The sequence below is a fragment of the Helianthus annuus genome, chromosome 5 (assembly GCF_002127325.2).
Source record: "Helianthus annuus cultivar XRQ/B chromosome 5, HanXRQr2.0-SUNRISE, whole genome shotgun sequence".
In the NCBI taxonomy this organism is placed as follows: Eukaryota; Viridiplantae; Streptophyta; class Magnoliopsida; order Asterales; family Asteraceae; genus Helianthus; species Helianthus annuus.
The window spans coordinates 169,471,460-169,490,792 of NC_035437.2; the positions used below are offsets into that span (position 1 = coordinate 169,471,460).

Below are 19,333 nucleotides of genomic sequence, written 5' to 3' on the forward strand. Positions count from 1 at the left end.
CCATGTTTTAATCACGGAACTGCTCATGCTGGATTTGGTTTGAATAGAAGAAGTTTGGTTGACTGATGATTTGGGTGGTGGAGGAGAGGAGTGTGATATAAATATGCAGGGCAAGTGTTCGATGAAATGCGGGAAACAGGATGCGGGTAAATTCTTACCCAAGGAAGCCGTTGCTGGTTTTAATTCCTTCCGCGTATTATACCATGTGTAGTGGAATGGGAAAATAATGCCCCCACCCTAGGGCATTTTACGCCATGTGGCGGTCCAGTCAACAAAGGGGCATTACTGGGCGTTTTAAAAAATGGGTGTAGTGGGGATAAGACATTATTGGGGCATTAAATAAAATAAAAAAAATAAAGAAAAAATCTTATTGGATAAGGAGAAAGTGGCTGAAAGATGATTGGACAAGGATTATTGTGCATGGCGTTTTTAAAACCACGCCAATGGGGCTTTTTTTGAATTTTTTTTTAAAATAACGCCCTATGTAATGGTAAATGGGCGTTTTTGGGCTTTTTTTTTTTTTTTTTTTTTAAAATGCCCCACTACTCATGGTCTTAGGGATCATGTGGGCGTAGACACTTTTGGACTTTTTGGCTAGGGCTGTAAATGAGCCGAGTCGAGCCGAGCTAGACCCAGCTCAAGCTCGGCTCGAACTCGATTCGAGCTGGCTCAGCTCGTGCTCGAATTTCAAATCGAGCTGAGATTTGAGGCTCGAGCTCGGCTCGATTAGAATTCGAGCTAGCTCGGCTCGGCTCGATCTAGCTCGAACTAACAAAGAACCGTAAAATTTATTACTTAAAAGGCCCTTAAAAATGATTTTTTTTATAGCCTAAGGGCCATAATTGCCATTTAATTTAACCAATTGGTTAAATATGCAAGTATAAATAGTTAATTTACTTTCTCCTTTGTCTTTACCTTCTTTTATAGGGGAGATACTCTCTTAGTTTTTGTTTTCTAAGCGATGCGGGACAAAAAAATGAATGATGTAAAGTGTAAACCTTATCGAGCCAGCTCACGAGCCGAGCCAGGCCAAGCTCGAGCTCGGCTCGTTTATAAACCGAGCCGAGCCGAGCTGGCTCGTTTACAACCAAGCCAATTTCGAGCCGAGCTTTCTTCGAGTGAGTTGCGAGCCACGAGTTTTTTGAACACCCCTATTTTTGGCTCGTTTATTGAGGTGATACAAATTGGAAATCGAATCGAAACCATGTATCTTTCTTCTTTTTTTTTTCTTTTTTTTAGTACAACGAATTCTTCAAATGGACTAACGACGAAATTATCTCATCGGAATACACTCGTCTTCGAACCGTGAAAAACCCTAGGGCCGAAGCGGTGAACACTTGCCCAAAGGCCCGACATAGCGGTTAGGTAAAACCCACTTAGTTCAAGGATCGAACTAGCGATCTCCGCCTACACGTCTAGTCTTCCATCATCACCAGGTGCCGCGAAAAATAATCGGGAGAGCAGGAATTGAACTTGAGTCCCTTAGAACACCAAGTCTCTCCCTCAAAAATCGAAACCAAGTATCTTGCTAACAAATTTTAAGTACTTTTTTTAGTTATTATTGGTTTTTTTATGGTCTCGTTTGATTCTGGAAAATGGTTAGGTTGAGTAGCGGACCAAAACAGATTCCGACCATTTGGGTTGATTTCGAAGGGGGAGGCTTTGGAAATAAAAAAGCAGGGTGAGTATAAATCTGAATTATCTGAAATAACCAAACTAAAATAACTGAGAAAACTGAATTAATTGACGGTACGGTTTTTTTTATTTTTGAAAACCGTTTTTTGGATCGGTTTCGGTTATGCTTGTGTTCATAACTAAAAGTAACCGAACCGAATAATTATAATGTGTTAGATATTTTAGTGTAAACGCGTAATTGGGATTCATTTTTGTGAACAAAGTGAATTGTAATACACATAAGCAAGTTAGGAGGTGTGTGAGTGCACGCTTGTTTGAGTTTGTTTATAGTTATAAACTAGGTTATTGCCCCGTGTAATACACGGGCTGAATCACAATTATAATATGAAATAAAAAATGTGTTCACAATATGGTCTACTTTATATGTAATATAAGGTAATATGCAAACAAAACTACATTTATTCAACACGTGGTATTTAAAAATATTTTTTTTATTATTTGGTATATAAAAGTACATTTATTCAACTCGCGGGGTTTTTAATTATTTAATATGTAAAATTATATTTACTCAACACGTATGATAAACATGACTTTTAAAGATATAATTTTTATTATTTGGCATATAAATTTACATTTATTCAACCCGCGGGGTTCTTAAAGTTTTTTTTTTCAATTATTTAATATAGGGCAAATTACTTTTTGAGTCCCTGTGTTTTATGGGTTTTAACTAGTTGAGTCCAAAAGTAAAAAGTTTAACGACCTGAGTCCCCATAAGCATTTTCTTTAACCATTTGAGTCCAAATTTCTAACCCAGTTATAATTTTGTTGTTAAGTTTTGTTAAATGACCACATTACCCCTAAAAAACACAGGGACTCAAACAGAAAAAGAATATATAACCCCCCAATTGACACAAGTTGGTGAAATCGATTGATATTCGTTTTCACCGATTACCGTAACAGCTAGAATGTAATTCAGGAAAGACACAGATACCCGCATCGTCAATCCACGCAATCGGCTTCTGCACACCGGTTTTCAAATCAACCTGAATCATACGTAAAACGTCTAGCATGAAATGGCACCCGTTGTAATCCGCTTCAATCGCTGCCCGTTTTAACCGAAAGTCTTCTTTGACAAGGTTAACGACTTCTTGTGGAAAGTCAACCCATTGACCATCTTGAGAAAACAACAAACGTTGTGGAAGGCCACTCTCCATAAAATTTGAGTAGTTTTTCAGAAATTTGTTTTCACATTCATTTTGCTCTTTTTCTCTTTCCAAGCTTGTTCAATGGTGGTCTCAAACTTAAAGACTTGTTGGTAAGACCCGCTTTCCTCTCCGGGTCAATGAAAATTCTACGCCCATTTGCGTTCAGCTTCACTTCGTTATTATGCTACGATCTCCTGTAATAGCTTGAAGTCTACAAATTTCTAATACTATCATATAGTAATTACAGCTCCTAAAAACAGAGTAGGTACACAAATTATTTTATCAGATATCTTAGCCAAAAACAGAGTAGGTACACAGGCAATTTCATCAGATATCTTAGCCAAAAACAGAGTAGGTACACAGATTATTTTCATTTTTGTAAAGAATCCATGCCATATTAACCCTTGCACGATCTCCGCTCAAAAAAAGTACCTTCAAACCAACCAGAACAGTCTTGCTTTATCGCCATGGATGGATGAAGGTTGGTGGTTCTAGGATTCAGATAGAGATGTATGGAGGCTAGGGTTTCGGTTGTATCAATCGATTTCACCGACTTGTGTTAATTGGTGATTATATATTTTGAGTCCATGTGTTTTATAAGGGTAATTTGGTCATTTAACAAAACTTAACAATAAAATTTTAACTGGGTTAGAAATTTGGACTTAAATAGTTAAAGAAAATGCTTATAAGGACTCAGATCGTTAAACTTTTTGCTTTTGGACTCAACTAGTTAAAACCTATAAAACACAAGGACTCAAAAAGTAATTTACCCTTTAATATATTACATTTACTCAACAGGTATGATAAACAGGACTTTTAAAGATATATTATTTTATTATTTGGTATATAAAATTATATTTAATTAACCCGTGTATTACACGGGGTTGTAACCTAGTGGATAAATATACTAAAATCAATATATAAAATTTACAATCTTTATTGTGCTACGTATTAGTTTCATCAAAAAAATGTTTTTATTTTTATAATTAAAATTTACCATCTTTATTGTGCTACGTATTAGTCCCATAAAGAAATGTTTTTATTTTTATATTTTCAAATAAAAGTGAAATCCGGAAATTATAGATTAGGATTGGAAACAAATTTTAGAATTTAAATGTACATTCAGATAAAATTATGATATAATATTTATATTTTTTCTTAGGTATGAATTAATTTGAAATTTAAAATTATCTATCTAATCTCCTATATTTAATATTAATAACTAATAATTAATAATACGAAATTATTGATGCTCTCGATGAATGACAAGTGTCCCATAATGGTTTCTTTTATTATATGTATAGATGTTCAGGCGAAGCGTCTAATCAAAGGGGGCAACGCCCCTGGGAATAGGGTCCAAGGGGCAGAGCCCCTGGGTGTGGTCGAAATTTACTTTTCCAGAAATTGGGCTTAATTTCGAGATGAAAAATTAGGCCTTTTGGAGGTAATTTTGTATTCAAAATAATAACTGCCAAGAAGCAGGTACTAATAGATTTGATTCCTATTTCGAAATCGATGTTTGGTCATTCAATTGTTGGTTTATGAATTCACTGTCAAATCACATACAAAATTTGTTTTCTTAATATATGAATTATATTCGATTGAATTTTTCAGATGAACCACCAAAGTAATTCGATCTAAAAATGACTACACACCTCTCAAATCATCCTTTGAAATCTCTATTTTTCCAACATAATATGGCCCACTCCATGAGACAGGGGCGGATCTACATGGAGACTAGGGGTAGCCCGGGATACCCCTCAACTTTTTTTACGTAGTGTAATTTTTTTTTAAAATCTCCGTTTTATTTATTAGGGATACCTCCAAGCAAACATTAGGATATCCCTGAATGTAAGTGAAGATAAGATGAAATATTGAAATGAAATTTTCAAAATCGAAAAAATCTGGTCACAAAATTTGCAGCGGCACCTTCTTGAAAAATTGTAGAAGATGAACGGAGAAGACGAACTCAGAATAAACATTGGGAAACATAAAAAAAGGAGCACCAATAAAAAAGCAACACACATCTCTAAAGTCAGAAGTCAAACTTCCTTTTTATAAACTCTGAATTACTTTATTTATTTAATTTATTGTAATCATTTAACTTTTTTAAGTTTAGATTTACTTAACTAATTAGTTTTCGGTTTTTAACTTTTTTGTTGAATATTTTTTATTACGAACCTAACATTAACTATAAAAATAACAAATAACATTTAAAGTTTTATATAAACTTTTTGATAATGTTTTGTGTATTCGGTGGACCCATTAATAAAAAAAATGATAATTAACATATGTTTTAGAAGGTAAAAATAAAGATATATTTGAATCCTATAATTAACTTGTTTTCATTCTCTCACTTTATTAGATCATGTGTAGTGGTGGAACAAAATAATGCCCCCAGCATGGGACGTTATTGCAAAAATGGCGTAGTGGGAATAATGCCCAATAACGGCCCTTCCAATCAATAAATAATTATTATTTTTTATAGAAAAAAGGATTAAAAAAAGAAAAAAGAAAATAAAAGTAAACTATGTCAGGTTAGTCAAACTTTTGGAACAATCCCATTGGTCACACCTAACCCACTTCAGCGTTTTCTTAATAACGTCGGGATGAATTTTTTTTTTTCAAATATAACTCCGGAAAACGCCCGGTGTAATGGGTGGGGGGCGTTTTTAGGCGTTTTTTTCAATTTTTTTTAAAAATAACGCCCCACTACGGGTGGTCTTAGAGAGTAACACTATATTATACAGTATCAATTAAAAAGATTGACTAGCAAATTTATTTTTAAAAATAGTTTCACAACACATGTATCAATACCTAACTAAATACATCTTTTCTTAAAATGCCATTTTAAAATTTCTAAATCTTATTATAACTATTTATTTTTTTATTTAACTTGTATATATACATACACACACATATATATTTACTAGTCGCACAGGGCCCCTAAGGGCTCTCGAATTCTCAGGGATGACCATAGGTAAAAGAAAATTTTCAGGGCTTGTTTTATTTGCCGCATAGGGCCCTCAAATTTTTAGGGGTGACCTTAGTTAAAAAAAAAAATTTGGGATACCCCTGAGTCATTTTTCTAGTTCCGCCACTGCCATGAGAAATATTATCCCTACAACAACAAGAACTAATATTTGTACATGCACGTAGGGGTGGACATAGCCTTTGAATAGGGGTAGCCCCCGCTACCCCTTGACACCCGGGTGGTAGTGTAAATTTTGAAAAAAATTGATGTTTTTTTTTAAATGTTACCCCTTAACGTTTTTTTTTCTAGATCCGCCATTGCATGCACGTAAGTTTGTGTAAATGTTGATGGAAGTATCATGCACCGAGACTCCGAGCATGAATACAAAGGACGCACTCGATAATATATATTAACACTAGTTTGTTTCATTATTATTAACCCTTTTGCAAAGTCCAAACATTTCCTGGTAGAGTGGTAGGTAGTGGTGACACTCAATGGTGATTACCAATTGTAGTCCATAATAAGTTAACAAGTGTTAACTTATTGTATAATTTTAAGGCATTCGAAAGAGAGAGTATTATAAGTCTTTTTAAGATCTTAAATTAGTTGGATAAGTTGAGTTTGGCATTTTCGTTATCCGTGACAAATCATGGAATCTCTATGAGTATGAATTGAAAATGGGTCAGGTAAAAGTAAGTCACGTACTCACGTATGAAAAGGTTTGGAAAAAAATAATTACATTAAAGCCGTGGTGAAAACTTAAAAAAACATTGAAACTTCACTAAATTTAATAAACGATTAGATCATATGTTTTTGGACCGAATTAATTATGACTCATGAATGCTATCGTTTATTCTTTAAACTAAAATGTTAGATATTTTAGTGTAATCAGGATTGACTTAGTGACCAAATGAATTACATAATACAAATCAAGCAAGTGAGGAGATGCGGGAGTGCACACTTGTTTGAGTTATAACTTTAAGTGTTTCGGATGAAGACCGTAAGAAATGGGGGTTCCAAGGGGAACGCCCCTGAGAGCAATACCTATTTTTATTGCTAAAACAAAAGTAAAAGTAAAAATCAAAGGGTTTGTTCTTGAAGCCATAAAACATCAAACCTATGTAAATGATTCAATGTACTGATTACCACATGCGGGTTGCGACACAAATAAGATTCCAATGGACCCCCAACACCTGAAACCGGTGGCGAAAATGTTGTACCTGAACGATACTTAAAAAAAAATGAATTTGAGCATGTGCTCATGTCACTTTTATATTATTGAAGTATTAAACTTTTCTAAATTGACCTCTTATATAATCAAATTTCACCTACATAAACCTGTATATATTTACACAAATTAACCTCAGTGGTGATACCAACTTATTCTGGTGGACAATTTCAATCATAGATCGAAAGGAAAAAAATTTAAAAATATTAAAAGCAGAAAAGACTTAAAGTAATTTTCTAGAAGTTGACTGTATGATCCGTTTCTTTTTAGCAAACAATTTTCTTTTGTATTTTAGCCATCAACCTGTTAGAGATAGAAGATAGTTGACTGTATTAAGGCTACTCGGTATGGAGGAGACGACATCAACGTCCATGTGGAAATGGTGTTGAGGGGCGACGACATTCCAATACGAGACAGGAACGGTTCCCATACCGTATAGCGTAATTGTCACCTCTACCTTTATTCTTCATAGAAAATGCACAAAAGTAGGGTGTTAGTAAATGGTTAACCTATCATAGAGTAAGTTGACTAGTTTGAGATCTATAAGTTTCGGTTATACGACAGTTTAATAGTTCAACCAACAGTTTGGAATTTTTAAGTCACCGTTTAGTCTTTTTAATTTTATTTTTTAGTTTTGGAATATTTACTTATGTAAATGTATTATATTTATGAACCATTTTCATCAATTTAAAAAATTTAATGCAAACAAGCGATTTTGAAAATGAATACACAAAAATCAGTTCACGAAATCAAACCACTAAAACCAGCCGTTCCAACCGACCCACCCAACCAAGTCGGTTTGTTTTAGGGATGTCAATGGGTTGGGTTCAGGTCCGGTATTGGTAATCCCATACCCCCCGGTTATAAAATCGTGTCCCATACCCGACCCAATATCCGTCAGGTATTAGGTATACCCGCGGCTATCGGGTATACCCATTAGTTTGTTAAAAGATATACGTTGAGATTTCTAAATACTTTTTTTTACTATTATAACTATTATATAATTTTATTTATACAACTATTATAAATTAAAAATATAGATTACATACATACATATAAGTTTTATCATAAATTAATAATAACTTTATGATACTTATACACTTACATATGTATACTTCACAACATACAAAATGTAAATATTATTATCAAACGCATATGCTAAATAAAAATTTATTTTTCACATTATAAACATACTAAAATAAATCACCAATAAACAAGTGTTAATGAAAAATAAAAATATAAATTAAAAAAAAAATCAGGTATATAGTTTGGGTAAACAGGTATGCGGTTTCGGGTAATCGGATCGGCCGGTCGGGTATCACCTAATCCCATACCCGACCCATACCCGCGAAAATTTTTAAAACTAATCCTATACCCAGCCCAATACCCGCCGGGTATCAGGTATACCCGTCCCATTTGTGTCGGGTTTCGGGTATACCCGTCGGGCTCGGGTATTTTTGTCATCCCTAGTTTGTTTATCATATTTTGAAACCATGTACACCTCTAAATACGAGAATATGACATCCAAACTGCATTATACCATTGAGTCTCTTTCTTTACTTTAAAATCTACAAGGTTCACTAATGATTTACAATTCTAGTCAGTGTCCAACTAAACTTCCAAACCAATGCCATATGAACAAATCAAACAATACTTACAGTCAAATATAAATATCGGCGCTTGGACCCCAAGAATGAACAAATTTCATACCGAATAACTAACTCACTTGAGATATATGAAAGTCTTCAGGCAACTGGAAACTGTTAGCTGCACCAAACTTTTTTTGTGCTTCGGATATGTCTTCAACAGCCTCTTCTTCATCACTATCACACTCGTTATCCTTAGGCGTGCGAGGGGTAGAAGGGTCATTCACACTTTTGGATGGGTGGTTTCCGGTTGCTAGCATGCTCACTTGACCAGAACATGAAATCTCTATAGTAACAGTGTCGTTTTCCTTAGGCAGAGGTTGTTTCCATGGCTCCCCGTCCATCCTCATGAATGTATGGTCAGTTGCACGCTTACGAAATTCGAAACGGATTCCTCTAGCCTGCAAAAATAGTTTCAGTAATGGGTCAAAATAGGCCGGGCCATTTTAAGCTAAATATTTCTACCCGTTTGAAACGTTAGAATTTTGATAGAAAAAGTTAAGATAATAATTAACTTGCTACCTGTGCAAGACGGGTCCCGTGTCCAGCTGGAGCGTATAAAACAGCGCCATGCCAAGCATTTCGGAATCCAACAATCTCGAGAAATCCATCATCAACATACGGAAATGTCCATTCTTTCTGTTAGTTATAAATATTTGATCAAGAAAAATTAATCAGCAGCAGCCGTTAGATCAGAAAAGGTCAAAGATTCATAAAAGTAAAAAGTCAAAGACTAACCCCACTGAGTCTCCTTTTGCTTGGCATGCCCCATGGATTAAGTCCACCGGAAAAGCTAGGCAAGTTGAGGCAAATAATTGACCGTATGCTGCATAAACAATCAAAAAGTATATTTTGGTTATGTCTAATCTCTAACGGGTCAAATGGGTTAAGAAAACTTACAACGTAACAGGTCAAATAGCTCAAAAAAAAAAACTTACAAGGAAAGAGGTCAAATAGGTTACAAAAAACTTACAAGAAAACAGGTCAAATGGGTCGAAAGTCACGAAAAGTGTATTTTAATGCATAGAACCTCCCAAATCATTTTATTCACAAAATTATATTGTTACTAAGAGTAAAATGTCATTTTCGTTCCTGAGGTTTGGTAAGTTTTGTGACTTTCGTCCAAAGGTTTGTTTTAACGCATCTGAATCAAAAGGTTGAAATCTTGCCATTTTCATCCGGCTCGTTAACTTCATCCATTTCTCTCCGTTAAGTCATGGGTATTTTCGTCTTTTTTCTCGATTAAGGGCATTTTGAATACTTGTACATTGTGCTAAATGCTTGTACATAAAGTGAAAAAGACCAAAGTGCCCTTTAAGTAAACAAAAAAGACGAAAATACCCCTGACTTACAGAGAAATGGATGGAGTTAACGAGCCGGATGAAAGTCGCAAAACTAGCCAAACCTCAGGGACGAAAATGACATTTTATTCTATTATTAATTGATATAATTTTTGTAATCGTATCTCACACACTATTTTTTTGGGTTGATTCAGATCATATACCAAAGATGGTATGTTTTAATCCGAACCCATGTTGACTCATTACCCAACCCTCCGATCGAGCCATTTTGTCACCTTGAGGTGCTTTAGTTGCTTTTAACTAAACGAAACAAAGAAAAAAAAGTGAGATAAGCATCGAACTTACGTGGGAGGTATGTTGAGGGGTTCCCACAGACCTGGCTTTTTCAAGATAGAAACCTGAGCCAGTTGTGCTATATTCCTGTCATAAGAGCACATAATGTGAATTAAAAATAATCAATCTTCAAACCTTGGTTTTAAAACGCGTGCATAATGCGTGATGCGCTGATGAGAGCGCATCGCCTTAGCTGATGCGTTGCATTTACGTGATGCGAGAATATTGCACTAACGTCGCATAATGCGCTCCAATGCACACATCATTGTTTGTTATGTTTTTTTCCCGATTTTATGAAATGGGTTGGGTTTTTTCAATAATTAATATCTTAGTATACTTACACATTTTTTCAATAATTAATAACATAGATTTAAAAGATATTTTATTATCACTGATTAAAGAAAATCATTTAATTTGAATCCTTACCATGTAGATGGATGAGAAAGTGAAGCCCAAAACCATCCTTGTGAACATGTGAGCTTTGCATACGCGCTCTGATCATAGAGAAGTTACGCGACAAGAATAAGTACACGACTTACAAAAGAGAAAAAAAAGCTATTTTAGGACACGAAAAAAAGGTAAAGTGGACGGTACTGATGATGGGACCAATAAGTTAGCAATGATCCATAAAAAAATTACCAAAAGAGGAAAGCAGTTTCGTATCTGAAGAAGACATTTATTCAACACAAATTTTTAGAAAGACTAGATAACAAAGCAAAACCTGGTTAGACGCCTGATTTTTAAATTTTTCGGGGTGTAATTTTCTTTCTGTATGAAACCCGTATGACACTTGAGCATCCATTCCTTAATATATTAAACAGCAGAAGATAATTAGGACCTTAAACTCAAGAATCGATATGGTGACAACAGGATTTAAAACACTCACCCATACTAAAGTAGTTCCAAAATCCTCCACGAAATGTGCGGTACCCATCCTGCAAAAACATCAATATATCAGAAGCAAAAACACGAGATTTCATTAAACAATGCTAAAAACGGAAAGGTGTTTCTAATGTCATGACAGACATGATTTATTGATCTTTAAGTACAATTGTAAGAAACGTAAAAAAGTTATGAGAAAAGGTTGGTACCTCATCTGATTTGGAGTCACGGTGGACTGCATGCAAAGAGTGCGGTAGGTCCAAAGGTGGTATCGGGTCACAGGCACCTGCGTCTCCTGGAACTTTCATTCGCATGAGAACATGCCAGCTGGAAGCACAAAAAATGTAAATTTAGCAACTTTTACTTTTAATATATAGCCTGATTGTCAATTCACTTCAAATCAACTAGCAGTTACTCTTGTGAATCCATATTCCAAAAGTAAAATATGACTTCAAATGATACAAGCGAAGATGAATTTAAATCATCTAATGCAAGAAAAAAATTCCTTTTTTAAACAAAAAAATATATATATATGGAGAATAAACATCAAATCTTTTCGCTTCTAGATTGGTCAATTTTATTCGAAATTAAACAAGATATACATCATTTATTATGCCGCCGGACCATCTTGACAGATAGATACCAGCAAAATTCAAATTAGGATTTCCTATTCTTTTCTTTCTTATGCAATATTAAAAAAGAGTTAATTGCCATTTTAGTCTCTGTGGTTTGGGCCATTTTGCCAGTTTAGTCCAAAGGTTTCATTTTTAACATCTGGATCCAAAAAGGTTTCATCGTTGCTATTTTGGTCCAACTGACTTAACTCCATCCATATCTGTTAAGCCTGCCAAGGGCATTTTTGCCATTTCATTTAAAAGAAAAAGCAATAAAGAAAAACGGGTTAATAAAAAGAAAAATGAAATGACAAAAATGCCCTTGGCAGACTTGTCAGATATGGATGGAGTTTAGTCAGTTGGACCAAAATAGCAAAGATGAAACCTTTTTGGATCCAGATGTTAAAAATGAAACCTTTGGACTAAACTGGCAAAATGACCCAAACCACAGGGACTAAATTGGCAATTAACTCATTAAAAAAAAAGATAAAATAAAAGACCTTACCTATCAACCTTCATCTCTTTAGCATCTTTCACTAAATTCAGAAACATCTTCACAGATTCAAGGTCAGTGCCAGGGTTTTTCTTCCCCTATAAATCAACATAAATAATGTTACGCTTCTCATTCATACCAAACAATTTCACTAACTCAGCTTCAAAATGTCGAATAATTCCAAAATTAAGACCACCATACCCAACCGAACGCAAATGGGAGATTGTTTCCAGTTCCTAGCGGCACTGTGGCGACCGGAGGCGGCTGAGCTAAGTTTAGATCAGATATCACTCCAAGAATCCAACCGGCAGTTCCGTCACCACCTGCAACCTAATACACACACGTCTCATAAACACTAGTAACAATAAAATGATAAAAAAAATATATATATATATATAACGCTAAACAAACTTACTATAATCCTTAACTTCTTCTGAATCTCAGGGGCCAACGAATCTCCATCATGCTTAAGTTTCTCTATATTAAAATATAACTGGTGTAGCACCTTATCCGGAGCATTTTCATTCAAATCAAATACCTATATAAAAAATCAGAAACACACGTATAAGTATTATATCAATATCCGAATATCCCGTCCTGTGTAACGAAAAATAACTAACCTGATTTTTGTTCAGGAGCGTTTGGTAGCTGATCAAAAGCTCTCCACCAAGCTGACCACCGCTTCTCGAATTAACAAAAACTACCACCGGAGAAGCAGGAGCACGCGACGGCTGTTTGACTTCCGATCCATATAACAACAGGTAATCCGGTATCAAAAAGTCCTTTAAGCTGTCATCCTCAGGATCACAAGTTACTGTTTCTTGACTGCAAGAATAAATGAATAATCTGATTCTGTAAGTTTCTATTTTTTTTAAAATTCTTTTCAACCTTTAACAATTTTTTTTTTTTAAAAAGTAACTTGTGGAACAAGAAAGAATGATTTCATAATATTCCAATTGATCCACTTGCTTTAAGCTTTAACAGATACACAAAGAACAGATTCTTTTGTTAACAAAAATCTGAAGTCAACGAATAGATCTTAATCTAAAACCAAAACCTAATTACACAATTAACATTCATCAAATCGTGAAATTAAACTGAAATTAACAAGAAATACGAACCCTAGGGTTTCGATAAACTGCATTACCTGTCCGATCGAACCTTCAAATCCTTAGCCATGTGTCTGAAAACTGTACGGAGAGTAGACATCGATTTGAACAAATGTATCAAATTATACACAAATATATACAATATATATAACTAACTAACAGGATGAATAATTAAGCAGAATCTGGAAAAAGTGAAGAAAGTAGAATAGAAAAAGGTAAGAAATACCTGTATGTATGCAAATCCAACTGTTCACTCAACCGATTGGAATTAATATTATTATTATTATTATTATTGGGAGCAGGTACGTGAATTTATTTATATGAATTTTGAAGAAGAAGAAGAAGACGAATGTGAAACGGGAAGGTGATCGGAAAGAATGAATGTAATTGGTCGGAGGGAAAATGAGTTTTATTTCAATTGTAGATGTATGAAGAGGTCAATTGGGTCGTAACGCGTGAATTTAGGGAAGTGGTTAAACCCCTGATTTTATCGTTTTTTTGGTTCTTGTGTTGTTTTTGTTATTGTCCTGCCTGACAAATATTTGAATATTTTGTGGTCGTTGGTTTCAAAAACAAATGTTGGATCGAACATTTGTCTTTTTAAGGTTCTATATGTAAACCATAAAATATATTTCTTTTGGATCATTGACGACGGATCATTAGAGTATTATCGTGTCATCAGCGGAATAACCTGATTATATATCCATCTCCACTAGGCATAATGCATACACCAATTTAGGAGGAAACCCAATAAGGGCATGTTTGGCTAAGCTTTTTGAAACAACTTATTGACTTATTGGCTTTTTGAAAAGTCATAAGCTCCAAAATGATGTTTGGCAATGAGGTGTATGTGAGGGGAAAAAGACAATAAGTCAATAAGTTGCTTCATACTGACTTTTCCAAAAAAACCAATAAGTCAATAAGTTGTTTCAAAAAGCTTAGCCAAACATGCCCTAAATATGGGAAAATACCCATTGTAAGAATCGAACCCATGACCTATTGATCTCAAGTCTTATCTCACTTCTAAAATGTCATTAGGCTATAAAGCTATGGGCTAAAAGATAGGATATATTAAAGTAACAAAAGCGATGAATCATGAGATGAAAGAAAACAAGGTTAATCTAGTAAAATGACTTAAATGCGTGGTTAATTGGTCTCTGTGGTTTGCAAATATTGCAGATTTGGTTCAAGTGGTTCAATAATTACACACTTGATCCCGGTGGTTGTAATTTTTGCACTCGGGTGATCCTTATCACTAACCTATATTAAGTATCTCAGTTAAGTATGTGTTAAATGACTACAATACTCTTACTTCAATATCCGATTTCCAAATTGCCTTCATTATATAATATTGTTAATACTTTTAACTACCTTCATTAGAAAATTAAGACACTTAAAAAGTGGTTGAGAAATCAACATCAGATTTCCAAATTGCCATGCTAATGACTAATCAAATTCAGACATTCAGACCATAAAAAATGAAAACCAGTCCAAATAATTCAGTTACACGTCTATTCATAATCCTAATTTAATATGAGAATACTTTCTAATAAAAGCACCTAGCCTAAGGATCAAAAATCAAAATAGGCGTGATAGTATAGATCCTATCTCAATTGAGAATACATTCCCTGCTCAAGAGTTCTGTTTCTAAATAAGAAACCCCTTTTATAAATTTTGAAAATATTTAGACTAATTCAAAACTCCTATAAACTTGAGTTTTTTCCCAAACTAGTGTAGATACAAAAAGTATTTACCTATTTGGGTACTTTGAAAAATATTTACTTATTTGGGTAATTTTCTATATCTCTTTAATTTTTTACCTAATTTATACATTTATTTTTATTTTTCCACCCAAAGTAAAATTAGATTACTCACAGAATTAGAATCAACAAAAATATGATTAATTATTTTTGTTAAAAAATAAAAAATTATGCAAATATTCAAAAAAAATCTGCAAAAATTCTACAAAAAAAAATCTGCGAAAAATATATTAAAAAATTCTACAATAAAAAATTCTGCAAAGTTAAAAAAATCTGCAAAAAATTATTATAAAAAACCATATAATCTATAGGGTAATAGTTGGTGGATTTGATGGTCCACATTGTGTAGTTCGTTTGGGGTTAATATCTATAAAAAAAAAACTACTTATACGTACAGAATATTGAAGAAATAATCACTATTAATAAAATTGAAATAATTAAAATACTTAGAATCTTTTCTCAAAACTCAAATTTCAAGAAATTCGAAATTTGTAACTTTATTTTATAAATTGCTTGAATTTAAATAAACTTGTTTGAAATATCAAACTTTCCACCAGATTACTATCACTTAATCGATATAACTTAGGGGAGTAAATTTGTGCGTTTGTTGTTTTTCTTTTATGAGCTTAGTTAAAGCGGGTCCTAGACAATTTCAGGTTATGAAAAGAAAATAAAATGGAAAAAGAAATGGAGTTTTTTCCCAAACTAGTGTAGATTATATGGTTTTTTATAATATTTTTTGCAGATTTTTTTTAACTTTGCAGAATTATTGTAGATTTTTTTTAATATATTTTTGCAGATTTGTGGATTTTTTCGCAGATTTTTTTTTGTATAATTTTTGCAGATTTTTTTTGAATATTTGTAGAATTTTTTATTTTTTTACAAAAAATAATTACTCGTATTTTTGCTGATTCTAATTCTGTGAGTAATCTAATTTAACTTTGGGTAGAAAAATTAAAGAAATGTATAAATTAGGTAAAAAAAATTAACGGGATATAGAAAAGTACCCAAATAGGTAAATATTTTTCAAAGTACCCAAATAGGTAAATATTTTTTGTATCTACACTAGTTTGGGAAAAAACTCCTATAAACTTTTACAAATTTTGATCAATGGTTAAATCATTTATAGCATTATTTGATCAATGGTTTAAATCATTTATAGTCTATAGGGTGTGGTCATGACCATCATGATCACCATGACTCTCCACGTTAGCGTCATGTCACCCACCTCTAATCCATCATCCAAAATCATTACCTTAAGGGTGTGGTAATGACCCAAACCATTATCCTCTTATTTATTTTAATTTATTTTTGTCTAAAGAAAAAGGAAATGAAATCTTTGAAAATGGAAAAAAGGACCATGTTTGCCATGGTTTAATCTATGCAAACTATGGTGAATCAGGCAAGGGGTGGTGTAGCCTTCCTATGTGGCGAATCATGTTCCAACCATGACCTCCACACCTTTCATGCGTGATTTTGAGTCTACCCTATTCGTGATTTTGAGTTACCCTATGCATGATTAATTAGGGTTTGACTTTTATAACATGCGCAATTTACTCGTGTACGCATCGAACATTAAGAACTATTGTACGTTTACCTTCCCCTCAATATATAATACATATATATTGTTACAACTTTTATTCGATGTAAACCAAAATTACAGTTGTTTTTTAGGCGATGCTAAAAGTTTATATTATGTTTACTAAACAGTAATATACTAAATGTTTGAGTTGTTCAGATATTAATTATGTTATAGTCATATAATTATTTGTGTGTTTTCTGAGCTTAATACGGTACGTTATAAAAACCGGATTTTAAAACATTGGATATTATAGTCATATAAATATTTACGTGTTTAATGCCAAGAGGCCAAGTGTCTAAATGTTATAATACATAGTGCTATAAACGGAGGAGGGGTGGTCACTAGTGATAGATTTCTATCACTCACATTATCTAATCAAATCATGCCATGTAATCACCCAATATTTTATCACTAGTTATAGAAATGTAGGGGGTGGTATCACTAGTGATGAAATTCTATCACTCCCAAATTTTTTAATTTTCATTTTAAAATTAAAAATTAAACACTAAATTATAAATTTCACTAATTTTTCTTTATTTTAAAGGTTCGTCACACTAAAATCATAAAGGTTCGTCAAACTTTTCAAAACCCCAATTAAAGGTTCGTCAAACTTTTCAAAAGCCCAAAAGCCCAGCCCAATTAAAGGTTCGTCAAACTTTAAAAAAAAAGTAATTGAGGGTTCGTCTAGTGAAAGGTTCGTCAAGTAATTCACAAAATGTGAAAGGTTCGTCAAGTAATTCAAACTTTTCAACGCGTGATGTGTTTAACGCGTTTAAAATATAACGCGGTTTTTTTTGTTCGGCGGCGGTGTTTCGTTTTCGTTTCACGCGTTATAGGGATGGTATAACGGACCACCCGGTATGCTCTAAGGAATTTAATTTATTTGGCCTAATATTTCAGTTACTATTCTTACACTAGTAGATCTTGACCCTTAATCATTAAGCTAAAGACTAAAAGATAAAAATCTGGAAGATCTTATGTTTTTGATTTTCTTGTCCTGTTATAAAAAAATAATATACATGTGGAACTCATTATATGTTTTATACGAAAAAAAAAAAAAAGATTTTGATATTAAGGTGTGGAGGTTAAATATATAACTTTATTATAAGCGAAATAAAACACTAATTATACTATATGTGTGACTAAAGTTTATATAAAAAAAACATAACGAAATAAAACACTAATTATACCATATGTGTGTGACTAAAGTTTATATAAAAAAAACCATAAAATTTTGAGACGAAAATAATTAACCATGACCCTCGTTGAAATATATTAGGGTGTGCCTATTGGCACACTAAAGTGCCTGTTGGCACACCAAATCCTAGCAAAATTAGGGTTTATCTACGCAGCGTATAGGGTTAACCCTATACGCTGCGTCGAGACCTATACGCTGCGTAGATAAACCATGGATCTCAGTGCCTAATAACCAATCATTGCACAGAAAACAAGGTTTATATACGCTGCGTATTGACCTATACGCAGCGTATATAAACAACTTGAAAGTTTGGGGTCATTTTGGTAGGTTTGAAGCATCAGATTTTTACCAGGTTTATATACGCTGCATATAGGTCGATACGCAGCGTATATAACCTTCCAGAATTTTGTTTCAACATTCGGCCTATTTGTGGTAAAAATTCTCACCGGGTTACAACGTTAACTCGCTTAAAATATATAACGAGTTAAAAATATATAATGTTTTTTATTATTTAGTCGACGTCGTCGTTAATTTATTTAGTCGATGTCGTCGAAAAGCGTATAATGTTAAAATTTTGAAAAGCGTATATACGGTTCGAATACTATAACTTTAAAATATTATAGCTTAAATAAGTGGAAATGCCGGGTACTGTTCGAATATGTTAAACCGTTTACAGCAAAAGTTTTATATGTACACCGAAAGTTTGATATATACAACAAAAGTTTGTGCATACATAACAAAATGATAAAATGATAAAATACTACTGATGATGCTCCTGCTGCTGCTGCTGATCCGATTCCGCATCCGTAATGAAGGGTCGTGGAGGTAACCCGTCATGTTGTCGCCGCTCCCGCAGCTCCGCAGCCACCCACTCCAACAGATAGTTGTTCCTTTTAGCGTACCGAAGCAGCCGCTGATGTGATGGGTCAGGACCGGGCCAAACATGGCGTGGGAACTGAGGCGCCCCGGGTGGTCCACGTGGCGGTGGTGGCTGCGGAATGACGGCGGCCGACTAATGCGGCTCCGGCGCCTCCGGATCGTGCGGGGGAAATACCGGAGGGAACTGTTCCGGCAGCTGTGTAAGCTCGTATTGCGTGCCGTCCAGTTTCTTTAACCGCTTCCCGCATGGGAAGTCTTTGGTAACTTGCATTCCTTTTAATGTGTTCATCCCCATCCGCTTCGGCTGTTTCGCCGGGCCTACACGGTCGCGGTCATTCTCCGGATGATAGCCCAACGAAAGGGCTATCCTGGTCACGGAGGCGCCGCCATATAGCAGTCCGCGCTCCTGTCGATGATGCACGGAGGCGAAGTACTGCGCCAACCCGTAGGCGAGAGCGCACAGCCTCTTGTATAAGATGCAATATAAGAAAAAC

The 19,333-nt window shown here is 34.2% G+C and overlaps 1 protein-coding gene across 2 annotated transcripts; it reads right to left on the reverse strand.

The window, feature by feature from the left end:
• Positions 1-8,560: 8,560 nt before the first annotated feature.
• LOC110942040 (diacylglycerol kinase 5-like) lies at positions 8,561-13,857 on the reverse strand. Of its 2 annotated transcripts, none has more exons than XM_035990384.1 (14): positions 13,648-13,857; positions 13,459-13,506; positions 12,932-13,136; positions 12,727-12,849; positions 12,513-12,641; positions 12,324-12,409; positions 11,414-11,531; positions 11,209-11,257; positions 11,044-11,126; positions 10,749-10,816; positions 10,335-10,409; positions 9,427-9,514; positions 9,211-9,327; positions 8,561-9,089 (listed from the first exon to the last, which is right to left on the reverse strand). In XM_035990384.1, exons 2-14 carry the CDS (start codon positions 13,488-13,490, stop codon positions 8,760-8,762), a joined length of 1,503 nt encoding a protein of 500 aa, XP_035846277.1. In that variant the 5' UTR covers positions 13,491-13,506; positions 13,648-13,857; the 3' UTR covers positions 8,561-8,759. The 2 variants fall into 2 exon arrangements, with proteins under 2 accessions (XP_035846277.1, XP_035846276.1); XM_035990383.1 differs by having other exon boundaries at positions 13,459-13,501; positions 13,647-13,856.
• Between the last annotated feature and the right edge of the window lie 5,476 nt (positions 13,858-19,333).

Excerpts from the sequence above, each read along its gene's own strand:
- LOC110942040 (XM_035990384.1), bottom strand. The coding sequence starts at position 13,490 with ATGGCTAAGGATTTGAAGGTTCGATCGGACAG. Across the intron at positions 11,127-11,208 it reads TTGGAACTACTTTAGTATGG|GAATGGATGCTCAAGTGTCA; the intron begins GTGAGTGTTTTA and ends TAATATATTAAG. Across the intron at positions 9,090-9,210 it reads ACGGGACCCGTCTTGCACAG|GCTAGAGGAATCCGTTTCGA; the intron begins GTAGCAAGTTAA and ends CTATTTTTGCAG.